Source organism: Coloeus monedula (assembly GCF_965178545.1).
Source record: "Coloeus monedula genome assembly, chromosome: 7".
Taxonomy (NCBI): domain Eukaryota; kingdom Metazoa; phylum Chordata; class Aves; order Passeriformes; family Corvidae; genus Coloeus; species Coloeus monedula.
The window spans coordinates 31079136-31106498 of NC_138787.1; the positions used below are offsets into that span (position 1 = coordinate 31079136).

Below are 27363 nucleotides of genomic sequence, written 5' to 3' on the forward strand. Positions count from 1 at the left end.
CCAGCCAGGTCACACAATTAGCTCCCAGACTGTATTCATTTAGCACTTAAATATCACATAAAGTGCTTCCACAGATTGATGCGAACCCAGCTGGTCAGTGCACGACCCCTGCTACCTTCCAGGGCTTGGGATGGGGAACAGGCAGGAAAGCTGATCTCCAATCTTCTTTCCTTTCTGAAATGCCTTTTCTTCCTTCTCGTTTCTTTTTTGCTTTAAATTATGTACCCCAAAGGAGCAGAGCTAAATCCATACAACCCCCGGGACTTCATGTTCACAGCACACCAACCAAATCCACTTACAGCTCACAGAGGAGCAGCAAAGATGCCCGAGACAGGAAAACCCTGCAGCCTTTTGATAGTGACGTGGAGGCACGGGAGGCAATCCTTCCTTGTCCCTGCACCACAGGGGGAGGAAGCATTCTTCCTGCACCACCCACGGTCACCTGAAGTTGTATCAAAGCTAGAGAGCAGCATCTTACACCTCTCTGCATCAGTGTGGCCGTAGGGAGAGCCAGGCTTCTGCCCCCAGGAGCCACAAAATACATACTGCAAAATGTGAGGCAGGTTTGGAGGCAACACCATACCTTTGTGCAAACAAGCATCCTCAGCATCTTCTTCCCTCGCTCCTAACTTTGCTTCTTCCTCACACAGAAAGTTTCAGACAGAAAGTTAAAAATATACATAAATAAATACAGACTGTTCAGCTGCTCTAAGAGTTTTGGAAACTTTCTCCCAGCAGCCAGCCTAAATCTCTGCTGTGACTAAAGCTGCTTCCTTCCCAGGTGATTTCATTCCTCATTTCCAGGGCTCCCACCAGGGAAGCCACAGAGAAAGGTGGCACCTGCCATGGGAGAGAGGGAACAGGGACAGAAGGACAGACACAGATGGCAGAAAAGTAGATCAGCTTCTCAGGGAAAGCCCATTGCCAGCAGCTCCGTGCTGTGCTGGGCACCATGGCAGAGCACCTGTGTGGGTAGAAGTAGCAGGAAAAGGGACATGGCAGAAACAGGGAGACCCTAGCCATAGTGACTTTGTCAGGGGCTCAGTGCTACCTCTGCTGTCCCTGTGGCGTCACTGGAATTATTCCCATTTCACAGATGGGAATATATAATATTATATAATTAAATAATATAAATTAAAATACCAAGACCTGCAGGAGGACAGAGCTTGTAGCTAAACCCTGACCTGACCCAGGCTGGTGGCAGACAGTGCCCTTCAGCTCACTTGGTGCCCATGTGAAGTAGCTGCCAGAAAACATTTCATGGAGGAATTTGATAATGCTTTAACTTTACTGTCACCAGCTTCCTTGCCTCCTACTTCACCTATTTTTTTTTTTCCTGTGTTACTCTCCTTGGGTTCAGACCATATTTTAAACACAGGCTAAAGCCATCTGTCCTCATCTCTCCAGCAGACAAGCCCACAGAGGGTCTGGCAGGGAGGGTGGCAGATGCAGGCTGAGGCACAAGCTGGCCAGGAAAGCAGTGAGGCTCCAAGGGCAGCCCTGCTCCCGCGCCGCTCCCTTGCCCCACGCTTTGTGAGAGACTCAAAAGCCACATTTCTACACCCACTGCCTCACCATCTGCTCACTAAGCCCTGCCTGAGAAAGGGCTTTTGCCGCCCAGCCTCAGACTGCTGCAAAGGGAGATGTAATCTTCATTTCCTGGTAGCACTGGGGTGATGGGCTGGCAAGAAATGCTCCCCCAGCTTCAAGCAAGCGTTTTCAAAGGTGGGAAATGCCTCCGAGGGGCAGGAGCAGCGGTGACACAAACAGGGATTTCTCAGGAGTCTACAACTCAACCTGAGAGCAATTCAGGAGATCCCCCCAGCCTGCTCCCATGACGCCAGACAATTCCCTTGACTGACAGGCATAGAGCTGGAGCTAACAGCGAGTGAATCGCAGCTGTCACGACCCAGTATAATTCATGATGCCGTTTGCTGGGGAGCGAGCTACTGCTGGGCTATTTATCACTCCTTCACGATGCATCCCCTGTTCCTTCTGGCTGGGGCTGACATAATTCACAAGCACCTGTAGCTGCTGAACACTGGCTGCACCGAGCAAACCCTCCACTGCCGAGATGGGCAGCCAGACACTGGTGGCCTGACAAATGGCTTTTCCAGCATGTGGACAGATAGTCCGAGCTTTTCAGACTCTTAACAAAGGAAATGCATTCCTCCACTAACTCTCAGGAGTCATCAAGGTCACAGGAAAAGATGCCAGACCGAAAGCTGAGATGAAATTAAATACTTTTTTTCTGTCCACCAAGGAATTTGCGCAGCTTTCGTCAAGTAATAGGTGAGCACTTCTCTGGCAAGTTGCAGATTTTATCTTCACAAGGTTGGTAGCAGGTAAGACAGCATTATTCTCTCCCAGTTTGGAGGGCAAACCGATACTTGGAGTGGCACAAAGTGGCTGAGCTGGGAACAGACCCAAATCTCCTTCATTTCCATGCAGTATCCTAGTCACAAAGCTGCTCTCACACAAGCACTGCTAGTTAGGAGCTTTCTAATCCACTGCAGGGTACATTCCAGCTGATATCCCCAGCTATACATTTGGTCTAGTGTGGATACATCCTACGAAGGCATGCCTTGGGCTTGTGAAAAAAACTAAAATGTTATAAATGTAGTTTTGTCACATTTCCTGAAATTTTACAGCTCCATGCAACTAAACTTAACCCCAAGTTCCAAAGCACGATGTTCTCTCCTCATCAGAAATTAAAAGATGAAATTTGACAGTCCAGCTCAGGCAGGCAATGAATCCTAAAACCCACTTAAAACCTACGCAGGACTAATTTGACATATTGGATTCCTCATACCACCTGCAGACACCCAATGCTTTCCAAACTCATTGAGAATTAGTCATCCTTAGAGCTATGTGCCTTCTTTGGTGAGTGAGCCAGTTTACTGAATGGCACTTGAAATGTCCCTGCTTGTTCTGGGAAAAACAAGGTTTATCCTGTGCTGAAACAAAATTCAGCACAATTTGTAAAGCACAAAACTAGGCATTGCTCATGATACCAGCACTGTAGATGTGGCATGCAAGCCACAAAAATGTGACTTTATACATGGCTAATCTAACAGTCTGTAGGCTATGCAGAGAGAGGGGGTATTTACAGAGACCTAATAGCATCTGTCCCCACACCTGATGGGGGTCAGTACCTAAGGTGAGATGAGAGCATTTCTGAAAACAAGCAGGAAGCCACCCAGATGCCAAAGATACAGGAGCCACCAATTTCCCCCCTGGATAGGTAGACACGTGTGGATAGTACTCCTGGTGCCCCCCAAAGCCTTTCTCAAGTTCGTCTACGAAGTTTCCACTGCTTCCACCTTCCAGTCAGTCCACACAGCTACAACGTGTTTACACTTTCCCACCCGCCATTCCCATCCCAAACCTTCACCCACTGAAGCAGTTGCCTGTAGCACGAGCTGGGCAAGGTTAAAAAGGGAACGGAATTGCGGGGGGAGTGTTACACTTCGCAGCTGAATCGGCTCTGGGTGATGTCGGGATGCTCAGCAGCCCACGGTCGCGATGCGGTGGGGAGTGTGCGGGGTCCCACGCCACAGGAGACCCGTACGATGTGCACCCCGCGCACTCTCCGCCGCACCACGACCTCTGCCGGGGTGAAATCCCGTCCCTACCCTTATCCCCATCGCGGGGCACTCACCCGGGCTGCCGGCGTGTCCCGCGGCGGGAGGCGAGGAAGGGCGGCCGAGACGGTTTCGGGACGGAGGAGGAGGAGGGGGAGGTGGAGGAAGACGCCGTGGGGAAGCGAGGGGCAGCGACCCGGCCGGTGGGACCGGGACCAGCCCCAAGCCCAGCAGCAGCAGCAGGGTGCAGGCTGCCGGCATGGCGCTGGGGGTGGATGGAAGGGGAGGCGGGGGGGGGGGGGCAGGGGGGTGGTTGTTCACATACCCGGAGCGGGGCAATGAATAACCACGTAAATAGCGATTTTTAATGAATTCCCCGTGCGCCCCCCCTCGGGGCGGCGCCTTAAAAGTGTGGGGTGCCCATAGCGGAGGGGGCGAGGGGGGCCCCGGCTAGCAGCAGCAGCAGCAGCAGCCTGCGGCCAAGTGCCGGCGCCCGAAAGTAAAAGGGCAGGCGGCGGAGGCTCCTCCTCGAGCCTGACATCACCCAGCCGCGGCTCGGCTCGGCTCGGCATGGCCCGGCTCCCCACGGCCCCCCCCACCCCGGCCCGGCCCGGCCCCCAGCGGCCGCCCCCTCCCGCCCCGCGCAGCCGTCGGGCCGCCCGCTCCCTCACCCGGCTGGCTGCGGCATCAATAGGAGCAGCAGTAGTAGTAGTAATAATAATAATAATAATTAAAATTACGTTTCGTTTTACTTTTACTTGATTTTTCCTGCTACATCTCGCAGCCGCGCTGGGCGAGCAGCACCCCCCGTGCCCACCGCCCGCAGCCGTCGCGGAGGTGCCCCGGTACCGCCTTTAAACGCGGGCAGCGCGCAGGTCCCGCGCCCCGCGCAGCGGCACCCGGCGGGCACGGCCCCCCCCGCTCCGGCACGGTCACCCCCCTCCCGCACTGGATAGCCCCGAACTTAATTCCCATGGAAATCGAGTCCTTGACAAATAACTTCAACCCTTTCCTTGGTTGTAAAGCGGACTCCCTTTAAACGCCAGCAGCAGCGTTGGAGGCTGCAACTTCTTGCAGTGGTGAATTTCCCAGGCTGGGCTGTACGGGAGGCAAAGGATTTCCCTTCATTGTTCTGAAATTCCCCTTCATAATTTTATGCTCCTGGTTCTGGGAGAGAGGACGCCGCGGAGCTGTGGGGTTGGGCTTTGCCGGAGCTTTCGGCATCCCGATGCGCCAGATTTGGGGTCCCCGGCTGAGCTCTCCCTCCCCAGGGAGTACAAACCCGTCCTGGCCAACCTCTCCCCTCGAGTCGCTCCTGGGCCCTATGCTTTTCCCTCGAGCTGGTTCAGAATCAGACTTGATTTCCACAAGCCAAGCAAAATCCGACCTTCCAAAGTGGAGGGTGACAGGTGGACAACTCACCACGTCCAGACGGCTGCAGCCTCCGACAAACCCGGGGTTTGGTCCACAGCCCCCCGCTGCTCGTTTCGCCCTTCACCGAAAGCCGAAGTCGGTGGCTGATGTACACAAACTCTCCTGAAAGCCTCTTTCCACCCAAGAGGTGGCACTGATGAGCCCCCACCAGCATGTTAGTGGCCTTGGCTTTACCCCGTCAGAACTTGCTCTCCACTGCTCCTGGGCTTTTCTCTCCACGTGCGAGTGTTTTTTCCCGCACCTTCCCACACCACTTCACCGTGAAGCACACTCAGGAATCCTCATTGTGCTACTTGAATAGTTATGGACGAAAGCCCTGGGAAAGGCTGCCTCTGAGGCATTCCTCTATGATTCCATGCTCTAGTCTACTCTCCACAGCTTTTGCCATCTTCTTGCTTCAAATTTGTCTAAACCCAAGGGACAAGTAAAGCCATGTCAATTTGGGACATGAAGCACAAACCAATCATGATTATGCTTTAGTCATACAAGTAAGCACCCTAGTCTTGGCAAATAGGGTGACCTGAGTGACCCAGAAGCCACAGGCAGTCACCACGAAGGTGCCTGATCTACAGAAGATATCTTTAGACTCCTTCATTCTATGTGCAGGTATTTACACATTCTGTATGGAACAGTTGTGCAAAACAAAGCTTTCTTCTTGATAAGACAGAGAGACCAACACACAACAGAAGCTCAGGGAAGAGTTGTGAAGTATTTTGATACTTTGGGAGATGGCACAGGGAGTGCATTGCAGCAGCTCAAACACTTGGGGATATCTTTATACATGAAATGCAGGACTCCACGCTACCAATTCCTAAGATAGTAAATAATGTCCTTAATAGATATGGTTCTTTAGAAAGTTTTATTAGTCCCTGGAAAAAAGCCTTGCCAGCCAGCAAATCTGACACTTTTAACTGTGCAGTACAGGTAAGGCAGCAGGGGCACAGAAACCTCTCTGAGGCCAGTGATGCACCTTCAGGGCTACAGGGGGCAAATTAAAGCCAAACTTCGCCCCGACATGAAATGGATGCTCTTCTGTCCGCTCACTCTCAAGCCTGAGGGCCCTAATACTGAGTCTAGAGCTTTTTCCAAGGGACTTCCCCAACATCTAAGCCACAACAGCAGCTCCCCACTCTTACTGCATCCTTCCAAGCTGTAAATCCAACAAGCAGGAAGCACAGTATCAAATGCTTTTCCAAAAAGGTCTCAATAAATTCTTTCTACTGTTTCACTCAACAGGCCCACCGAGAGCAATAGCAGACACAGGCAAATGCAAAACAAACACTGCTGCAAGAACAACCCGTGTCCGTATCAAACAGCTCCGTCTCACCATTCCCTCGTGGTGCCCCCAGAGCACAACCCACCATGCCGTGCCACTAGCTAGGAAAGCTGGGAAGGCTGAATTTAACCCCCTCTGGAAGTGGGGGGAAGGGGGTAGCTGATGTCCTCCCCAAAACTGCCATTAAACCTGCCTGACCTGCTGCCTTTCTGAACCAAACAGAGCGCTTGTGACCATGACAGGGGTGACCACAAGGACCATATGCCCAAGTGCAGAGCCTGCAGCAGGAAACACTGGCCAAAGGGCCCTGTGCTGCCCTTGGATGAGCCACATCCTGGCAGGGCTTAGTATTGGTGGGACAGGAATGCCATTGCAGCCTCTGAAGCCCATGGCGGTGGTGAGGCTGCCGTCTCCACCAGCCCCAACAAAAGCCCCACAAGCGTGAACCCGTGAGCCTAAACCAGTTCCCACCATCAGAAAATAATCTCCTCTCTCCATCGTGGTTCCAGTCACGAGCAGCACATTATTTACAAGCAGCTGGAAAGGAAACACCAATATTCAGGCAGCTTCAGACTTCCCAAATGTAGGCCCTTCTCCTGCAGGTGCCAGATTTGCCAAGGTTTAGTGCCTGTAAATTTAAAGCTACTGTGTTTTCCTGCCATCTTATTTTTCATTCCTACCTTCAGGGCTTCGTATGGAATATCGCTGCATCAATTATGACTGATGTTTTTGAGATCCAGTTTCAACATCCACATGAAAACAGCAGATTAAAAAATCTCACTTTGTTGGTTTTTATTAAAAAATTACTGGTTTACCCATTGGAGCCGCAGAGGGTAGTGTGAAGGCAATACCAACCCTGCCACCCACATGATGAGTTTGACACCCTCCTGGGAGGCTGGGAAAGAAGCTTCAGTGGTGGGAGAAGGAAGCACTGCAGCAGGATGAAGGTGGCTGTGTGAAGCAGAAGCGCTCAGCGGAGGGCACTGGCACTTGGCTTTTCCCCATGTGGTGCTGGAGTTGTTTATCCCAGTGGCACAACTGCACGCCCCGCTGCCACATCCTGCTGATGCTGCTTCCAGGGCCACTCCAGGCCAAGGGCTGCTCCCCTCCCTCCTTAGGACCACAAACTAGTAGGAGATTTAAATGCATAAAATCATGTCTGAGGAGCCAGATGGGCCAGGCAAAGCCTGGTGTCAAGTAATGCCACAGTATCCTCCTGAATGAGGCTGCGACCTCAGACATCTCCCCAAATTATGTACAAAACACATTTAACACTTCCATCTGAAAGCAACCAGCACATTCCACACAGAGCAAAAGAAACAAATGAACAAACAACCTCATCAACACAGGAAACCTCTAACAAAGCTATATATAAAACATGATTGATATTGATTAATAGAAACCCGCCCATCACCTTGTTCTGGGGAGGGCAAATACAGTGTGTTTTTATTTCACCTTGACTTCCAGTTTCCAGCTTGAGGGGCTAGAGACATATGACCAAATTTGCTGGGTTCTACATTGTTTTGGTCTGAAATCACCAAAAACCACAGGATTCTGTACAGGAGAGTCATCTCTGTAGCACTTTGTGAGGATTACAGTGCTAGAACCCTTCTCTCTGGTTCTATAGGAGCCTTTCGCAGCACAGCCAATGTCATGAAACTCCTGCAGCTCCCTTGAAACTCATCCCAGATCTGTCCAAAACTTGGATCAGGCTCATAAACTTCAGACAAGTTTTAAGTTGATGATGAATTAAGGTACAAAGTGAATATTTTCTCCTCCTGGAATTTGTTATTAAAAGCCCTGAGTTTCCAAAGTGGACAAATAGTTCCTAACTGAGTAATTAATTACCATCCCATCTCCTCTTGATGCCGCAAGCCATCCATTAATGGATACCAATCATCCAAAAGGCACTTAGTACCTGACCATTTTTCTTGAAATTTTGGGGGTGGTGGTATTTTATTGATTTTTTTTAACAAGAGCTGCTTGCCTTGTACCTCCATTGCAAGCAGCTTGTTCCAGATACTTGACATTTGGAGGTCAGGATGGATATGGGTCTTGTGATCTCTCTTCATCCCTCACAGAAAAATGCACAACTTGAAATGATGTCGCATTTTGAATCCTGTCACTGGAAAAAAAATCCTTTCTTTTCAGGGGGAAAAAAAAATAAATCAGCCATCCAAATCTATCTGGGAAGCAGCAATTCTAAATTCCTTATTTATTTCTTTTAGGACCTTTTTCAGCCAGCTCTGGTTTGGAGCACACCCAGACATTTTGGAGCTGAGCTAAACACTTCAGAGCAGTGCCCTTAAATCTGGAAAGAAGCCCCCAGTGAAATTTAGACATGACACCTGGATCTGATAAAGTTACAGGTGTGCTCCTTGACTGCTAAGTTTCTGGGAGCACCCAGGCTTCCATTTGCTATTGCAGAAGGGGGGCAAATCCCAGGTATTGGGGGATATGAGCATAAAAATCATGTGAAAAAAGCCACGAGGAGCAGAAGGCAGAAAGGAAAGGAGCCTCTCCTGTGCAGTATGGGCTTTAAAGTGATTTATTTTTAGCCTGCAGTTTGCTGCTAGAGCCTCTCATCCGTAGCTTTTAAGGCTGTTACTGCTGAGGTCTCACCTTGTCTTAGGTTTAAGGGGTGCTATGCCAAATCTGGGTTGCAGCAAGACACCACTGCAGAATATAACAAGTGCATTATGTTCCACTTTCATACAGAGCTAACAAATTTATAGGTTGTCTACAAAATATTCTCTCTTTTATCCGTGTAATTACCTTCTCTAAAATTCACCAGGCAAGGGCAATATTTCAAATAACTTCAATTTCCCACTAACCTAAATGTTAATCCTAGGCTGGCTCCTGTGCTTCAGCAAATCTCTTCTGACCTTGCAGATGTAAGTATGATGGTGTTTAAGAAACTCTGCCTGTCTGAACCTAAATCAGAGGCACATGGGTGAGAGCAAACCATCTCATAAGGTACAGAGACCCCCCTGAGCCCTAGGTTCAGCCATGCACACAAGCATCAGTTCATATTCTGTCACCTTTCTTGGCCACTTCAACACTGTGGTCACAGCTATCTGCTGTGAATAAGTGACCATGGCAGGTGTGTGATGTTTTGGTCACCATACACAGCAATAATCATGCAAGGAAACTCAAAGCTGATCAAGAGAAGCCAAGAGGAGAGAAACAAAAAAGAAAGTTTGAGCTAAGATACGGATTTAATGAGCTTGATTCTCCCTGTGCAGACTGCTAATGGGACACAGAGCAGGGTGGATGTCAATTTATACCAACAGAGAAACCGTCTCTTAATGCCAATATCACAACAAAACTTCACTTTACTTCTGCCCATTCTTAGTCCTGACTATTTGTGCTGCAAGTTTTTTGAGGCAGAAAATTCCCATTTCTGGACCCGCTTAGTGCTAAGGGATCACAAATGCAGCATGAGCTTCCAGACAGTACTGCAAGGCAAGTAATAAAATATTTATCCTCAACCTCCTTCTGTGCTTGTATGCTCTGCAAAGGAAACCATCAAAAGTAGAGCCACCAGTTTACAGCCAGAGTCCTCAAAAGGAACAAAACCATGTGCCATATCCACATCTCTCTAGAAAACAAATGTTTTCACACCTTGACCCATTGCAGAACATTTTGATTTCTTATGTAATAATAATAATAATAATAATAATAATAATAATAATAATAATATCAAATTTCAAACCAAAAGGAAAATAATTATAGATGATAAAAAAGCTCACGTGGCTTAAAAAGCAGTAAGGCCTTTCCATAATTACATCAGCCAAGCTGCAACCTTGATATACAACAGGGCATATGGTGCTCAGAGCTGGGTCCCAAACTCACCTTCAGGGAACCTGAAAGCCCCAGCATGTGGAGGCACAGCTTGGCTCTCAGGGGATGAAAGCAGCACATTACCACTCACAGGAGCAATCCCCGCCCACATTTCTTCCCCTCAGCCACTAAATGTGAAGCTGATAAATTCCTGCCCTCCTAATTTCACCCATTTTTTTTAGAGTGCTACCAAAACTACAGCCATTTTTGACATTGACACCACAATCTTTAGCTGTACAACTGCTTTCTTTCTTTCCTGCTGGAAAAGTGTCCTTGATGGGCAAAGCCCTGCATACCCATAGGGCCTGGATTTATGGAGTCTCCAATGTTACCCATACTGATGCTAAAACAAGGCTTCCTGCCACTCTTACCATTAACTACACCAGAGCTAATGCTCCAGGGAAGATCAGCATGTCCCTTTCCAAGCATTACCCAGGAAGGTTGCTGTACTCATAGCCTGTAAAGCAGCAAGGAAATCAGCCCTGTGCGATGCATTTCTCCCTGCAGATACGAGGGAAAGACCAGGTGCCTGTGCTTACCAGGTGGTGGAGGGAGCTGCTTCTTGCTGTGGTGGTGGTGGAGGTGCCAGTGAAGGAGGTGGCAGAGTTTCTCCAGCAGCAGCACATGGAGCCCAAAGACCTGGGACAGTGTGCTCTGCAGAGTATTTCCTCCACTGCCAGGTCTCAAGAGAAGCAATCCAGAGCTGATGCCAGAACTGCCGCTGTCTTCTTCCAGGAATACCAAGGCACAACCCATCCCCGCACCCCAGAGCCGTCCAGGTGTCCTCTCACCAGGGCCCTGCATGGCACAGCACAGTGCCTTTCCCTGGCAGCCAGCAAAAGCTTCACCAGCACACAAACACAACGGGAATGTTTCCAGAGGATGCTCAGGTGCAAAGGGCTGCTGGACAGTGGTGGCAGGAGAAAGGCACAGCTGCTGCACTCTTAGCTGAAAGCAAAGCTGTGGGACCTCCTCCCAGTACTGCTAGACCAAGGGAGACTAAGGGGCCCATCATGTCCCTGTTTTGGGGACGAGCAGGGGCCACAGCATTGAAGAGGCAAACACTCTCCACCAAATCACTTGATTTCAACCAGTGCAACTCCTCAGCGAGTGAGATGCACAGCCAAGGACCTTCCCAACCTCCCTCTCTGGATCTCCTAACTCATGTCTTATTTTGAGAAGGGAATTAAATCGTTTAGTAGCTAAAAAAGAAGCTACCTAGGAATTTCTGCCTATTAATCTCTTCATGCCATGCTCTGGGGTTTTCTTTTGTTCAGGCTACAGAGAAATGCCAGGCTGAACAATCCTTGACTTGGGAAGAAAGGGACCACGCATGTGACAAGACTTTATGGAACACAAGATTTTACAGCAATGGCATTATGGCTGGGTATGAAACTCTAACACAGCCCCAGGCAGCTTGCCAGCAGTGGGGCAGCACCAAGGAGTGCTTGAAGTTTGCACAACAGGGGCATCTACCAAGGTTAAGGATGCTACAAGCACAGGGAGGGCTCTCTAGAGCCACTGGCAACAGGGAACCCAGGGGAAACTTCAACACGGACCCACAATCCACACAACAGACCCAGACTCTTTGGAAACCAACGGCAAGAGGCAGGGAGGAAGGAATCCTGGAAGGGTGCTTCCAGCACTGGATGACCGATTTGAGGTGGCTCAGAGCTGGTCACACAAACACAACTTCCCTCTTGCCTCTATCGAGATAATTAAGATTAAAAGCACTTAGTCAAAGACCTGCAACCTTGAAAAATGAATACACTTTCTGCAGTGAGCCAAGGTGGCTCTTTTCTCCATGTCAGCAGAAAGCCTCCTGTGCCTCCCTCTGTAAGAAAACTGAAAGAGCCAAAGCTGCAGCTGGCCAGACCACGGGATGGGACCCACCCCACCTGGTAATACCAGGACACTGAGCACTGGCAAGTGGAACAGTGCTCAAAGGCATTGAGGGTACCCACAGAAAGGATGGAGAGGAGTTCCTGGTGTCTCAGGCTTTTATTGCACAGAAGGAGAAATAAATAATCTAAAGGCTGGAATTATCAGAGATGTAACAAAGTGAAAGGCAGTGATTTTCCCCTCCTCGTAATGTCAGAACTGATGTGTGGTGCTGGGGCTAAACTTATTTTGCTAAAGCAATTCTGAATCATCTGTCCCTTCAGCTGGGAAACACTCTAAGTGGGCCCAGCTATTTTGTCAGGTCTCAGGTCTCACATCAGAAAGGATGTGGGAAATAACTATGAACAGCTTCTAAGACATAATTTCACAGTTTTACAGAAGAGGTCATTATTCTGCATTACTGCATTTAAATATGCGATTTCAGTAGTGAATATACTTCATAATCTTCTCCTACTTGCCACTGATTCTGGCCTATTGTCTAACACCTTAAAGTACTTTCTAAGACCTTGGTAATTGAAATGCTGAGGTAGAAAATTACTGTATTACAAGCAGGGAAATTCATGCCAAGAGGAGAAGTGAATTGACCTGGAAGGTCGCATCCATCCGTGGCACAGCTGGGAGTGGGGCACTGGCTCCTGCTGTCAACGTCACTGCTCCCAGGCAGAGCGTCCCCAGTCACCCAGAGGACATCTGAAATGGGGTGTTGTAAGCTTTTAGAGCAGCAACCTCTTTTAGAACTCAATAGGGCTTATAATTGAATTCTTTAAGAGGGTTATACTGTCCTCAGTAACTCATCACTTTGCTGGACTGGCCCTTTCATTTCCATTTCTTCCCCTCAGTTTGGGCAAGGTTTGAAGCCCAGCAGTGTTGTAGTTTGCATAAACAAGCAAGCCTCAAATACATAAATAGCCATTCACATCCTTTGTGCATATATTCAAGTATTTCACAAGGCACTCGTGGCAGCCATTAGCACTTCTAACTGCTTTTTGAAGTAACAGATTGATTTTTTGTGTGTGTGTGTGTGTGTGTGTGTGTGTCCTTCACTGGAACTGGCTGCCAAATTCCTCTCTGCTGATGAGTGAGGACTGGTGATAGCGGTCCCGTGAGGCGAAGTCCGCGTTCTCCTCCGTGAGCTGCCTGGTCTCCATGCCAACTGTTGCAAAGGACGGTGTTACCACGATCTGCTCCTTGGGAGATGGCCTTCTCCTGCAAGCAGAGAAGCAGAGGTGCCTGCATCACCCCTTGCTTTTTATCCATTACCAGCCATGCTCCTGGCTGTGCAAACAAGGCAGGGTGATGCCAGGAGAGGCTAAATCCTTCTCGGTGCCCTTTGGAGGCACAGAGCTAACCTGAAAGCATTCTTCTTAGAAGGAACACAAAAAATGTACTCCCTTTTCCCAAATAAACACTGCAGAATATACATTTTTTAAAAAAATGTGTTTCCTCTTTGGATATAGACCATGGCAAACACCTTCCACACTGTGCCGGAGAAGAAGGAGCACAAACCATTTCTAATGAAAAATATCCTTTTCATAGTTTCCTAAGCAAAAAAAAAGATTACAATAATTTTTGTAACTTTTAAATAAAATGGGAGATTTTCCTGAAATCTCTTCATCCCTGAAGCTGATTTTAAGAAAACCATATTGGCATTTTAAAATCAAAACTGTAAGACAAATATAGCACTGACTAAGACCTCATCAAGCACCTAAGAGCCTTAGAGGTGTCAAGAACCCTTGACTGCTTCCAGCGCCCTTGTAGTCTAGTGGGATTTATCATTTTTCTCAAATTCATTAAAATATCTTGACTGGATTTCAGAGCTTAGAAAAAAACTCTGAATTACTTCAGTGCAATTTCTTGCAGCACAACATGGATGGGCTTCAAAATGACCCACCCGGCTCCCAAGCAGAGCCCAAGTTGGCTTTGTGGCAGTATGAGCAGGAGCCCTGGCACTAGGATAGGGTGACCAAGCTGGCTGGCTGACCCAGAGATTGTACTCTTTGAGGAGAGAGAAACAGGATCAGTTTCTACTTTGGGCACTCACCAGATCTCCCCTCAACCCTCCTTGGCAGGGTCCTTGATCATCATTGCACTGACCAAAGCACCAAGGACTCTGTTGGTCTGGTAACCCAGAGATAAAATCCCCCTGTGACAACAGCACCTCTCCACACGAGAGGCAGAGATAGTTTCTCCTTTCTACACACAGTAATTCTCCATGAAGCCTCACACCTCAACCAGACTCCCATAGGGATTTCTGACAACGGGCAGGAGACACGGCTCAGATGCACCAAAGGACTACTGGGAGGCAAATGCTGTTCTATCATCACAGAGGCGCTGAGCTAAAATGACCAGCCACAAATCTGCCTGGGATGGAAGCAGACAGAACTGCCCGGGATATGAAGCAGCAGGGTCTGGCTCACTGTGCCATGAGTAATTCTGGCAGCATTTCAGCATGGTCCCACACACCCTGTTCCCAGTCTCAACTCCTCACCCTTGGCTTGGGCTCGTGTCACCAGGCCAGCAAAGGGACAGGGAACAATCCGTTACTCCAAATGAGATAAGCAGACTATGTGGTGGTGCATCCCATGCCCCCTGCCCCTTGGGCTGTACTATGATCTGAGAAATGTTAGGCCTCAGCCTTGACAAACAGCACCTGGGCTCAGCTCCTCTTGAGCTTATCAGAAACACTGTCTGCTCCAGGGAACTTATGCTGTCTAACAGCTCCTGTTTTTTAGTGAATATCCTTGGAAACTTATTTTTCTTGCATGAGTAACAATTCAAGCAGAACTGTTACAGAACATTCAAAGAAAGTTACTGACCCAAACTGTGGCCAAGATGGAAAATTACTATGACCAAAGCCAACTCTCTTGCTACACTGTAAGCAGCAGTCCAAAATGAGACCCTTTGAGCTCTCCTGGCCCACAGTGGGCTGAGACCAGCACCTCTGAGTGGGGCCTCTCAGAGCAGTGAACTCTCAAGTTTTCTGTACTTGGAGGACCATCAATGAACACTGATGATGGAGCCTGGGCTGATTCCCCTGCTCCTCAAGGTTCAACCCTTCACCTCTTGATAAGATACAAAGGCATCAGAATTCCATAAGAACAATAACCATTTTGTTAAATGGTTTAAATTAAGCTATAAATTAAGTGCTGTTATGTCTAAGACCTGCCATGGGGTCCTCAAAGAGATCCCTCACTCCTGGCTTCTCTCCCCAACCACTTCTGCTACAAAAAGCATGTGGTCATATTGTAGGAACTGTGGGCAGAGACAGGACCTGTCAAGACAGACCAATGTGCTTAATTGCCTGGATTTTCATTTATTTTAAAGGAGTCACCAAGTTGGCACATATAATGCATGGCAGCTGGTGTTGCACAGTCCTTGCTACAGCATTCACTCACCCCAACAAAAAAGAAAACCCAACAGACTGGGAAACTCAAAGCTCATTGCTCAGAGAGAGAGGTGCTCATAAGTGACTATAGGAAACCCAACATGATGGAATTAATAATTAATAGTATCAAATAAGATTAACAAAACTAGTTAATAACCAACCAAACAAAACCCTCAAAGTCATCTGGGCATCAAAACCCAAGACAATGCTACTGCAGTCCCATGCAAACTCAACATGGAATGGTTCCTTCACCAAAGACCCTATTTATCATATTTGTCCTGAAGTTATTGCAGCTCCCTGCCCCAGGATTTCCTCTCTGAAACTTGAACACAGCTGCCATGTGTGCCTGTTCCACACTACCAGAGGAATTCTCCTTCAGTGAGTGGTGGGTGGAAGAGGAGTCTCCAGTTTCTCATTTCCTTTCAGATTTTCCAGTTCAACCCGAGCCATAAAGGTTGAGCACAGACCTTTGGGGTAAGATAAAGCTTCAGGCACCAAGATACTGTTATCAGCTGACATTCCCACACACAAAGCAGAGGAGACTCCTGCTTCCCCACATGCACAGCCAACCAAATGCCAGGCTAATGGGAGCAAACAGCTCTTTTTACCATCAAGTAAGAATAACCCTGAGTATGCAAGAAGGGGCAAAAAGACTGCTTAAGGTAATAAACAAGTCAATTCTTCCAGCCCTCTCTGTGCACATTAGTGGGTCACGGGAACAACGAGCAGCATGTTGGTCACTGCCAAGTGACTGGTACCAACCTGCATGAAGTGATCAAAATGGACTTAATCCAGCCAAAGAAACTGAAATTTGCTGCTGCTCCTACGGAGAAAAGGCACAAGAAGTCAGTATGCTGCTAATTCTCTCATAATAGCATTACACCACTGTATTTTTGCATAAAATCTCAAACCAGCACGCTTGTTATTAGCCTGCGGTACCCAAAGATTTTGTAATAGTGAGAACATTCCTGCAGTCTTCCTACATGCTGTGGCTTTTAAACAACTGTCTAGAAATGAACCCAAATTTCCTATGGGGAACAGCTATCCATTCCCAGCCCGACAGCTTGTTAAACCCCAGTGAAGCATGAGCAAAGCACAAACACCCACCACAGTACCTTTCACTCCCTGGACTGCATAAACCATTCCCACTGCAGGGACGGGGAGACGGAAGGAGCTATTCAGCCAGCCTCAGCCAGGGTGGCTGTGGTCTCACCATTCATTCCCTCTTGTCTGACCCCACAGAGAGCTGCTGAGTTTATTACACCAACACTGATTTCTTTTCTGATTTCTCAGTAGTTAGTTTCCATCACTGGCTCCCTGCAGGGGCAGGGAAGTGCCAGAGCTGGGAGCAAAAGCAGCAGGAGAAGTTTATGGTGAGGGACAGAGAGAACTGAGCCCTGTCAGCACCTGCTGGATTTGGCTTAGGCTGCTGGAGAGGAAGAGAGAGAAGGGATGTGTAAATCACAGGGCATTTCACCTCCCAAGGTCTTCATCTAGCTCCTAATCCAGAGCATCTCTCAGGCCACTGTCTCCCAACCTTTCTAGACAGAAAGGCTGTTTGATCCCTTGAAGAGCAAACTCACAGATCAGTGGGAGCCTTGTGATCACAAAATAACATTCCCTCACAGGCAAGTAAAAATCAGGCTGAATTTTGAGCATTCACTTCTAACATTTTCAATGCCATACTGTTATTCTGTATGCATGAGAATGCACGTGCAAGAGAAACCAAGAAAAAAATGTCTAATCATGCTGCTATTTCTCAGATCAGCTTCCAAAACCCTCTACATGCTGACAGAGAAATTCTTATTAAAGTAATTTTTGGTAAGTATTTCAAAAGCAGACTACAGAGATATAATGCAGTGAGTATACAAAGGCAAAAAAGATTCCAACACCTGAAAACATTATTTGTGGTTTGTTTAATGTATGGGGGCCATAAACAACTTTGTTAAAACTTATAGATATATTTCAAAAGATACAAAATGGCAACTACTATCCACAATCTCAGCTCTTTTCTACTATCCCCTACAGATACATAGAAAGGAAGTCACTCAAGAGTAGAAAAAGAACAGTTGAGCAATGTTTGGATGGTGGTGATTAGTTTTTGGCTTCTCATCATCTGTGTTTCTGAAATCTAGTACTTGCTTACCTACTGTCTAATGATCTTTCTCCTAAATAAACCCAGGTAGCTATTTCTGCACATATTGCATATGAATTCAGGCTCTTGATTTTTCTCATCCTGGAGGACAAACTGCACATCCAGGCATGCACTCAGCTATGTATGCACACACATACCGATGGATGGATGGATGGATGGATGGATGGATGGATGGATGGATGGATGGATGGATGGATGGACACATTCATGAGCAGGTGAGGATGCCTACACCATGTCCCTTCAGAGACACGGAGCACTGCAAACCCCCCGCTGCTGGCCTTGCCAAGCAGCTGTGAGCTCTCATGAGCTGCTTGCTGAATGTTCTTCAATGTTTCATTTTGAACTTGTTTAAGCTGATCACATGCACAGATCTCTCTAATGCCCTCTGCCTAAAAGTATTTTCCCAGATTATGTTCCCAACATGTTCAAGGTGTTTAGCTCTGGAATCAAAAGGCTCTCTTGTTCCACAGTTACGAATGCTGAGATTTGATGCAACACTCACCATAATTCCCATTTTCCTTAAAGTTCTCTCAGGTGGGTTTAGATTAAGTTTATTAAAACTTATTTATGGGAGGTTTTTCTCATTGCTGGGATACATTTACAAACTGTCATCCCTATCAAGGCTTAGTATCTGGTTTTGTAATTTAAAGCACAATATAATCAAGCAATAAGCATTATGTTCAAACTATCCAACCAATGCTAGTCACAGTTAGAATCCAAAAGAAAATCAGATTCAGAGAGAAAATGTATTAAAACTAGCAATGAAACAAATCCTCATTGTTCACTGTGTCACCTGCATATTAAACACAAGAGTCTCAATTCCTAATTAAGTTTAATTAAAGTTTAATGAATTTTTAAGCAGGTTTAATAATACAGGAAAAAAAAACCTCACCAAGAGGGAGTCCTGGGCTCACTTGGCCAATGTAGAAATACAGAATAACTGCTGCTCCCAGGCTGACAAGGGTGTAGATCCACTGAATGACAAACATTATGATGAGGGATACGATTGCCTGTAGGAAAGACACAGTTTGGGGTTACCCCAGAGTCTGGGAGGTAAGACCATGCTGACAGTCTGACAGCCATTTTTCTGCAAAGCCCAGTTTTCCATGTTATGGAGACTCATTTGTTTTCAGTCTTAAAAGGAGGGACAGCACAGGTTTACAGTGTCACCCTCAGCAGCATGGAGGTAGCTCCAGTGAGCTACCCTGAGTCCCAGAGGCAGTGTGGGTCTCTGCTTGGGCTTCTCCAAGAGGAGTATCCAGAGGCTCACCAGCTCAGGAGGAGATTTGGCTCAAGTTGCATAAAAACAGGGGCAGAGGTAGCATCTCCATGGGAAAGGCTGCCAACAGCAAGGGGCAGCATACAAAGAAAGAGCTAAAATGGTCCCAACTGACACAACCAGTCAAGCTCAAAGAGAGAGGGCAGAGGGGAGAGGAGTCAGGATGAATAAACACATCCAATTTTTGCTTTTGTGATTTTATTTTGCATTGTCAATCCCATCCCAGCTCTGTTGCAACCTCCTTCTGAGTCTGATTATTGACAGGAAACCAAATCTGCTTTAATGAGCACGTCAGTCACCTCTGTAAGCAAATTGCCCTGCGAAGGCAGAGAGCTGATGGCTCTGCCATGACGTGCACTTGAGAGCCACGTTAGATACGAGCCCAGAGATGGCATCAGCACACAACCTCCTAAAGATGTCATCCTAAAGAGGGGCCACCCCAGCACTGCAGCCCAGGAGAACCCCTCACCAGGAGCTGGCTGCTGGCAGCAGCAGCAGTGAATTTGAAAAGTAGGTGTCAAACTCCATCTGAGGATTAAACTAACATGGTTTGGTGGGTTGTTTGTGTGGGTTTGTTACACTTTATGCACAGCTATGAAATCCTTATCCATGCAGCAAAGCCATATGGCTCATTCATTATACCTATCTGACCCTTTCCCTGTCATCTGCCCAATAATCCATCTTCCCAAGATGAATTTAAGTGTCTTAAACTTCTCAACAGCTTGAGGCAGAAGCTATTTAAAAGTTATTTAAAGTAACATGCTGTAGGAATGCTCTCCTTTCCTCCCTCGAAAGATGGAATTTCACAGCCGGGCTGCTGGTATCAGGAGGTCAGCACTAATGAAACCCCACCCCAAGCTTGCAGAAACTGGCCCATGAATAAAAGCAACACAGCTTTGAAGGTGATGTTTCAGTCCATCCCACAGCAAGAAAAAGCAGACTGGCACATGGTGAAAAAAGGGACACTAATTTTTTTTCCCCATTCAGCAATGCATATTTAAAGTCCTAAGACTCCAGACTTTGAATTTGTACTTTTGAGTTGGGTTGGGGCTTTTTTGTTTGTTTGGGTTTCTTCCTGTTTTTATTTAATTTAATATACCATCAGGCTTTCCCTGAATTTGGACTGCTGGATGCATGGTACCTTGAGTATTTAGTTCAGGTGACCTGCAATACGAGAATCAAAAGCCATTATTTAAAGTACTGGAGTATTTATACTGCAGTGTGTGATGAATTTCCTTCTGTTTTCTACAATCACAAACCACTTCTCAAAATAAAAGAAAATTACTTACACCAGCAAAGGAAATCCAGTGACTGAAAAATCTGGAGTAGAAGGATTCTGGTATTTGCTGAATTCCCAGATCTGGATTTTGTTGCTTTATAGATGTTTCTACAAAAAAAAAAAAAAAAAAAAAAAAAAAAAAAAAAAAAAAAAAAAGATAATTAGAAAGGAGTTATAAAGTGGAGTTTTTTCCTCTACTTTACATTACCACATTCCAGGAACCAAAGAAAAAATTCTATCTGACAGCTGGGTACGACAGAGTTCAACCAAAACCTCTAAAATGAAAACTGACAAGAAATGCAAGAAAAAACCCAGAAAGTCGCCAGATCTGGTACTAAGTCCATTTAAAGGCAGCATCTGTCTATCTCAGTCTCAGCTTCACAATTTGTGAAATAAGAATAATACTTTTCTCTCTCAGAAGGGTTTAGGAAGCTTAACTGATTAATGCTGATGAAACACTACAGCACTGGGAATGACAAACTCCATGCACACACACTGTACCAAATACCCACATCACCAACAGAACAAATTCACACCTTCACCTATGGATGCTGAGTTACAGACTCCACCCGTGTTGTGGGGACCACTGCATTTTGATAGCCTGAGTTTTAGACTCACACAGCTCTAACCATCCATCCTACCCCACACCAGGACAACATATACACCCAAACCCTTTTTAATGTACAGCATTCAGCATGCCTGTGAAGAATTATGAGTATATTGTAAACAACCCAACACTAAATTTAGTCCTGCCTGCTTTCCTGTGATTAATCTTCTGTAGGAAATTGCTTTGGAACTTCTCCTGTGATGCCTTGCAATGAGCTCTACCCTCACCTGGAATAAATGATATTATTGCCATGAATCACTGAATGACAGCCCCATATAAAGCTCGTTTCACGCCTGCCTTCAGGAAAGCACTGGGAGGACCAAAGTTGTAAACAATTTCCTCTGAGCATGGAGATGTCCATCTCCTGCAGCCCTTACCTTCTCCCCTTGGGCCAGGGAGCATCATCACTTCACTACAGAGCTGTTCCCTCTGCTCCAGTGTCCTGGGTGTGTGCTGGGCATCCGCAGTGGGTGGTGAGCACAGACCTGCATCCCGCTGCCTGCCCTGCTCCTCCACATCCTGCTGGCTCTTGTGGGGCTCCGGGGTCTCATCCTGGCCGTACTGAGCCAGGGGAGCATCGTGATGGAGATCCAGGAGAAAGCTGTCTTGTAATGTCTGCTTGGCTGGCTTCTTTGCCTTCTTTTGTTTGACCTTTTGGGTTAAATTCTCAGCTCCTTCTCTTTTGCAAGTACTTGGCTCACTAAAAAATGGTTTAAAAAGCTGGTCCATGTCTTTTTTGAATTCCAGCAAAGTGCCATTTGATCTGCTTTGAATTACTCCATCTGCTGCATGGCTGGGGAGCTTGTTGAAAATTAAAGGCTGGGATGAGTGAGCAGGTCTAGCAGTTCCCATCTGGGTCTCATCCGGTTTCTGGTGAATGTTGTAGCTCAAGGATAGTGAGAAGTAGGAATAGTCCACAGCAATATATGTCAGCATGAAGTTGATGGTGACTATGGGAGCAAGAACATTCACTTGCCCAATGAAGACAAAAGCCATGGTGATGAGACTTGTTAAGCAAATCGCAGCCACTGGAGTCTTGTTGGGGCCTTTCTGGCTCATAAATAAAACAAAATTACATTTATATTAATAACCATGAACCTTGCCATGAGGATTCCCCACTTTCTCAGCTGCCATATATGGTTACCTGGGTTGCCTGCAGTACCCCCCTAGCCATGAAATGCATGCATGCATGTGCAAACAGAGGCTCACAGGCTTAATAAATTAAAGAATAGGCTGAAAGCCAAAAGTTGGTGAGCTCCCACCTCATCCCTAAGCCTTATTCAAGCTCTGTCTTTGGTAAATTCATCCACTCTCACTCATATCTCCATGGTAAAACAATGTCATTAAAGCAGCAATAAGCCTTCAGAGAGATTTGTGGGGCTTATGGGAAGCCTGGCAATAAAACATGTTAATTAGAGTTAACTGTTCATCTCTAATTATTCTACAGGACTCTGCACCACTGCCTACCCAAAAGGCTCCCTCATGCTGCCCTTGGAAAAGCTCTGCATGGAGCAGTGCCATCTTCATATCAGCAGCTTCTGGCCCTGCGCTGACAGGCAGCTGAGCTGAACCCATGGTCTGCCGAGCCTCTGCACACAGAGCTCCCCTCCTTCAATCCACCCCAGCAGCAGAGGGAAAGCAGCAGTGAGGCTGGGCAGGTGAGGAGGCTGGGGGTGGCAGGCAGCCCCAGCAATGCCAGGCATGTGTCAGGAGGGCAGGGAGCCAGGAGAAACATTGCCCTCTCCTCTCCTTTGGGACTGGGTGAAGGCAGGGAAAGGAGAAGGAAAAGAGGGACAAAACAAAGAGCATCAGGAATGGAAATACCTGAGCCTTTGGCTCATGAACTTTAATCCCAGGTCTAACATGCCCTTCCTTGGACCAGACACCACTTTGCCATTTTGCCACCTGGCAAGCCAGTGAAAGCCATGTAAAGACTTTGCTGAAAAATATCTCACAAGATATCTTACAAAATATCTTAGGTTTTCACTTAACTGCATTTACTTCTTTAATGAACACACAGCTCAAATGAAAACTATTTCTGTTTCCTCCATTCTTATTTATTAAAAGAAAATTAGACCAGTTCTGGACCATTACATCTTTTCAGAATGAATAAAAATACATCTCAGGGACAAAGGAAGGCAGATCTCAGAAAGCATCTTCAGTGTCAGAAAGATGTACTGAGATGGGGAACAGATGGGATGATCTCAGGATGCATCTGGCTTGGGTTTAACTACAGAAAACACTCGTGTCCTTCCAATCAGCTGGGGTTATGGTGACCACACCACCTTCTTCACCCATGGAAAAGAAGAACTGATGTGGAGTAGATTGCTAAGGACAAATTAAATGTATTTACTCTCCATAAACCAAATCTAAACAATTCCCAAGGTGGCAGAGAGAAGAAAGTGGGGGGGAAAGTGATCTGCCTTTGATTTCTCACCTCCAAATCTTTTTGTTTTGAAGGGCTCAAAAAGAAGCCTTTCCCATCGTGGCACTCTGCGTGGAGTTCAGAACAGAAAATTTGACAGAAAGACAGAAAACTATCAGTGAAGAGAGGAAATCAACTTTGTTAAACCACTGAGAATTTCACAAGGGTTGCCAAGGGGAGCCTATTCTGGAATCACCTGAAAACTGCTTTCAGGAAGTTTTTGAGGTCATTATTGTTCCTGCTTTCCCTACAGTTATTACTATTATTTTTCCTATTATTATAAGTTTTAATTTAGAAAATTACTTTGAGAAACATAAAACAATGGAGAGAAAATTATTATACTTATAAAACATTAAAATATTTTAAAACTTTCATAAATACCAATATTGAAAAATATATTTCTGTATTTTCAAGCTGCTCTGAAGGAGCAGAGCATCATAAGGCTTTTCCAGACACTCTGTTCAGACAGTTAGGTACTGCAGGTTACTGAGAGTGATGGAATTATTTTCTCTCTATTCAGAAAAGGGGAAAATCACGTATAGATGAATGGCCCAAGACTACAGGGTCTTGGTGACAGATACCTTGACTGACGTCTGTAGAATGACTCATGCATAAAGATTATTCACAAAGCAAGGAAAAAGCTTCTTGTCATATTCCAAGCAAGACTTTGTTTCAAGGCATATCTACAGCTTAGAAGCCCCCTAACTTAACCTTTCAAATCTATTCTTTGTTTTTATTTAATAGTGTCCAAAAGGCACCTTATCTTACAAAGAAATGTCCTCTTCTCCACCGCACACAGACTGAATCCACAGCTTCACAACTGGTTGGCTATGAGGTTACCACAGAGGATAGGAACAGATCAAAGAAAATGCACAGGAAAGAAGAAGAAAGAAAACAGATAAAAGATAAAGAGACAGTTACCATCCATTTCAGCAAGTGCTGGAACAAAAGCTTCAGGCTTCTGCCCTGGACAGGAGGGTGGAGGAGAGGTAGGTGCTTCCTTCGGTCATGGTCAGGATCAGCACCAGCATGGATAAGGTGTGTGCAAAAAAACCTCACAGACAAAGCTATATCATAAGTGCTTGTTTTAGTGGGGACATCTTGAAGAAATGGGTAAGAGGGAGGGAGGGGACTGAAGACAGCCCAGGAAGGGCTGTGTGTTCACGGGGGCAGGACAGAGAGCCCAGGCCGGGGCACGGAGGCGGGTGAGAGAGATGCCAGGATGGTGAGGCAGGGCTGCTCCTGCACAGTGCCAAACCCCATGGGAGGGCTCAAAGCAGAGGCAGTGCACACAGTGGACAGGCAGGGAAAGGACCACAGGCAGCTGGATGCTTGGGTTTTTTCATAAAACCACCCATTTCCTGGCTATTTTGCCTATGCATGGGATACCAGATCCTGAGCCTTCCTCTTCAGGCATCCCCCATCTCACTCTACAGACACACAGAAATCTTGGCTTTTTAAGTTCAGGTGAAGGTTTGACAGCAATCCCAGAGAAAGGATGACTAACCCCACGTCCAAGGAAGGCGAGCATGGGGATCACGTTCTCCTGGGCGATGCACTGCAGGATCCTGGGTGCTCCGTACAGCCCTCCCATGCAGGAGGCCAGGGATGAGATGTACAGCCCTAGCAAAAACAAAAAACCCACCAAGGATACCTGGAGGAAGCAGAGAGAATGCAAAGTTCATTATATTGTGCCTGAAAGATACCCAAGCAGTCTTAAATACATGTATTTTAAGAGATCACATATTTTGTAACATTGTTAAATGAACAGAGCGAGCCCTGGGAAAGCAGCAATTTAATTGGTCTGTGGTATAAAGTACAAGCAATTAATACAGGAAAATTATCCCATAAAAGTAATTTAATACTGAACATCCTGTACCGACAGAACCATTTTACAAGCTCATATCCAAGAAATTCTTTGTCACTTGGAGCAATTGCAGCAAAGCAGCAGCTATTAGATTCCCCTTAAGTAACTGGAAGTGAGTTTATTTCAGGCAAGATCACTTATATAGAGAGCACATCATACAGGAAAAGCTGCCCAGGCTTCCCACCATCCAAAACAGGAAGACAAACCCCTGTGTCTCAGAGGGGAAAACCAATCCTGAAAGAAAAGCCACAGTAAAACCAAATCAAAATTGCCACTTAAGTAAATGGCATCTCAAAAAACATGCTCCAAAGGATATAATACAATGACCTTATTTTCCTGTCTTCAATGAGAAAAGAATTTCCTTTGGCCAACGTGAAACTTGAAAAAAAAATTTTAAAGCCACAGTGCTAACAAGGCTGGTTTCTGAAGCACCCTTTCAAGCTGGGAGCATCTCCTGCAGGTGTGGAGGGAAAGGAAGGGCAGCTCCTGGTCTGTCACATAGAATTGAGAACTGAGGTCCCCCTAAGCAGGTCCCCACTCTTGAGAGCTGCAAGCACAGACAGCATATCTAAAAAACCCCACCCAAATACACAAAACCCCACAATACAAACATGGTGCAAGAAAGCTTTGAAATGGGAGTGCTCCTGGCACCGCAGGATAAGGACACGGACAGAAAAAATGAGGAAACCAAGGTCCAGGGGCACCTGAGACACCCCCAAGTCCTGCAGGACCACACAAGTCTGCCAGCCAGCAGCCAGGCACAGAGAATGGCAAGGCATGGGCGTAACTCCAGCACAAAGGCCAGGCAGAGAGGAAAACCCCACATTTTGGTCCAAATCCAACACGTCCATACTCCTCTGGAGCGAGTGCTGGAGGTGCAGACAGACATCTGTGGCAGAGGATGTCACCAAGTGCAGGTCCCCTGCATGCCACATGTCCTTTGCTCCCACCCCTCCTACTGTGGAAAAGAGGGTCTAAATGAACACAGGCCCTCCCAGCTTCTTCCCCCATTAAAGGCAGGGGGCACATGTTTTGTTAGAAGGAATTACAAGACTTTACATGGCTAAAGATGATTCAAGCTACATCTGACTTTTTCTTGTCTACGAAATCTGCAGGCAGCAAAAAGGAGGTTGGGTAAAAAGCCATAAAAAGCTCGCTGATGGGGAAAGCATGTGAAATTATTGTCATGATCCAGAACTGTTCAGTCTTCCTACCACAACATTTCCCCATGAAAATCCACTTGGCCTTGTGAATGGTATCTTGTGGGACAGAAGGAACCTGAGGCGAAGATGAGCAGATACCAGCTCTCATTAGACCAACAGACAGACACTCAGCGGGGAATCCTCCCTTTCCTCTCCTCTAATCCTACTCTGCTCTGAGAAATACTCAGAAGAAACAAACAGTTGTGCCAGACATCATATATTATTTTAGCTGCCAAAATTGCTTGCATTTAAATGTGCTACTTGCCATTCAAATCAGGGTTAGAGGGGAAGAGTCCTTCTCACTGAGGCTGATGAAAGGTTTCGCTACGGGTTTTGAGCATAGAAGAGTGTGAATACATTGCAAGGAATTGGCAGTTGGAGCTCATTAGAAATGAAATTACTGAACCTCATTTTTATGTTTAAAAAGCAAAAAAGATATTGTAACAGAAAGGCAGCCAAGCACTTGCTCACCTGTGATAGAAAGGGAGAGTTTGGGGGAGTAATGATCTCTCCCTGCTCCCTCTCTCCAAAATCATTAAAATCTAACACATCTTTTAATAACTCAAAGAAGAAACATGAATATTGGGATTGCACCATTTGTTTGTCCAGTATTAGGGGAAAGAAAACTGAATTTGGTTTTTTGGGGGGGAAGGGGGGTGTTTGTTTGCTTGTTTATTTTTTATATTTGACATTATTAAATATCTTCTCATTCATTGCTAGGGGATTTTTCATTTCCCCCCTGAGGGTTTTGAATTTAAAACATAGCTTTAACAATCCCTTTCTCTTCAGCAGATTCATTGAAAGCTGATTCTTTTGGTTACTGCACTTTTTGCCCATTAAGTCATTGACATACTAAGAGGTTGCCTTACAGAAGGCAGATAACTCTTTTTTTCCCTGAAACAGAGGTCGTTTTTTTTACTCAGCAGGAGGTGGCAGAGCCCCACTAATAATTGGGAGTTTATTTGGGGGGTGAGAGAAGTTTAGAGCTGAAATTACTTAAGAAACAAAGCCAGAGCTTCAAATTGATATTTTAGATTAAAACCATCTTACAGGTCAAACTGTGTAAACTTCTCAACTTCAAATGAATCACAAGAAATAGTGTCAAATACAGTGAACCCATGATTT

General features: G+C 46.3%; 2 protein-coding genes across 3 annotated transcripts in view; both read right to left on the bottom strand.

Annotated features, from left to right (window-relative positions):
• Positions 1–3845, bottom strand: part of LOC309575229 (uncharacterized protein) — a gene marked incomplete at its 5' end in the record, with an annotated part of 52073 nt that extends 48228 nt beyond the window's left edge. For both annotated transcript variants that reach the window (XM_082285547.1, XM_082285546.1), the window contains one exon: positions 3662–3845. In XM_082285547.1, coding sequence (XP_082141673.1) covers positions 3662–3845 — 184 coding nt within the window. The remainder of the gene's footprint in view (positions 1–3661) is intronic.
• An 8758-nt stretch (positions 3846–12603) lies between these two features.
• The window catches only part of SLC12A8 (solute carrier family 12 member 8), a gene marked incomplete at its 5' end in the record, with an annotated part of 46282 nt that continues 31522 nt past the window's right edge, over positions 12604–27363 (bottom strand). The window contains 6 exons of the mRNA XM_082285224.1: positions 12604–13245; positions 16187–16247; positions 18472–18589; positions 20148–20245; positions 21122–21794; positions 24677–24823. Of these exons, the coding sequence (XP_082141350.1) occupies positions 13080–13245; positions 16187–16247; positions 18472–18589; positions 20148–20245; positions 21122–21794; positions 24677–24823 (1263 nt within the window). The 3' untranslated portion in view covers positions 12604–13079. The remainder of the gene's footprint in view (positions 13246–16186; positions 16248–18471; positions 18590–20147; positions 20246–21121; positions 21795–24676; positions 24824–27363) is intronic.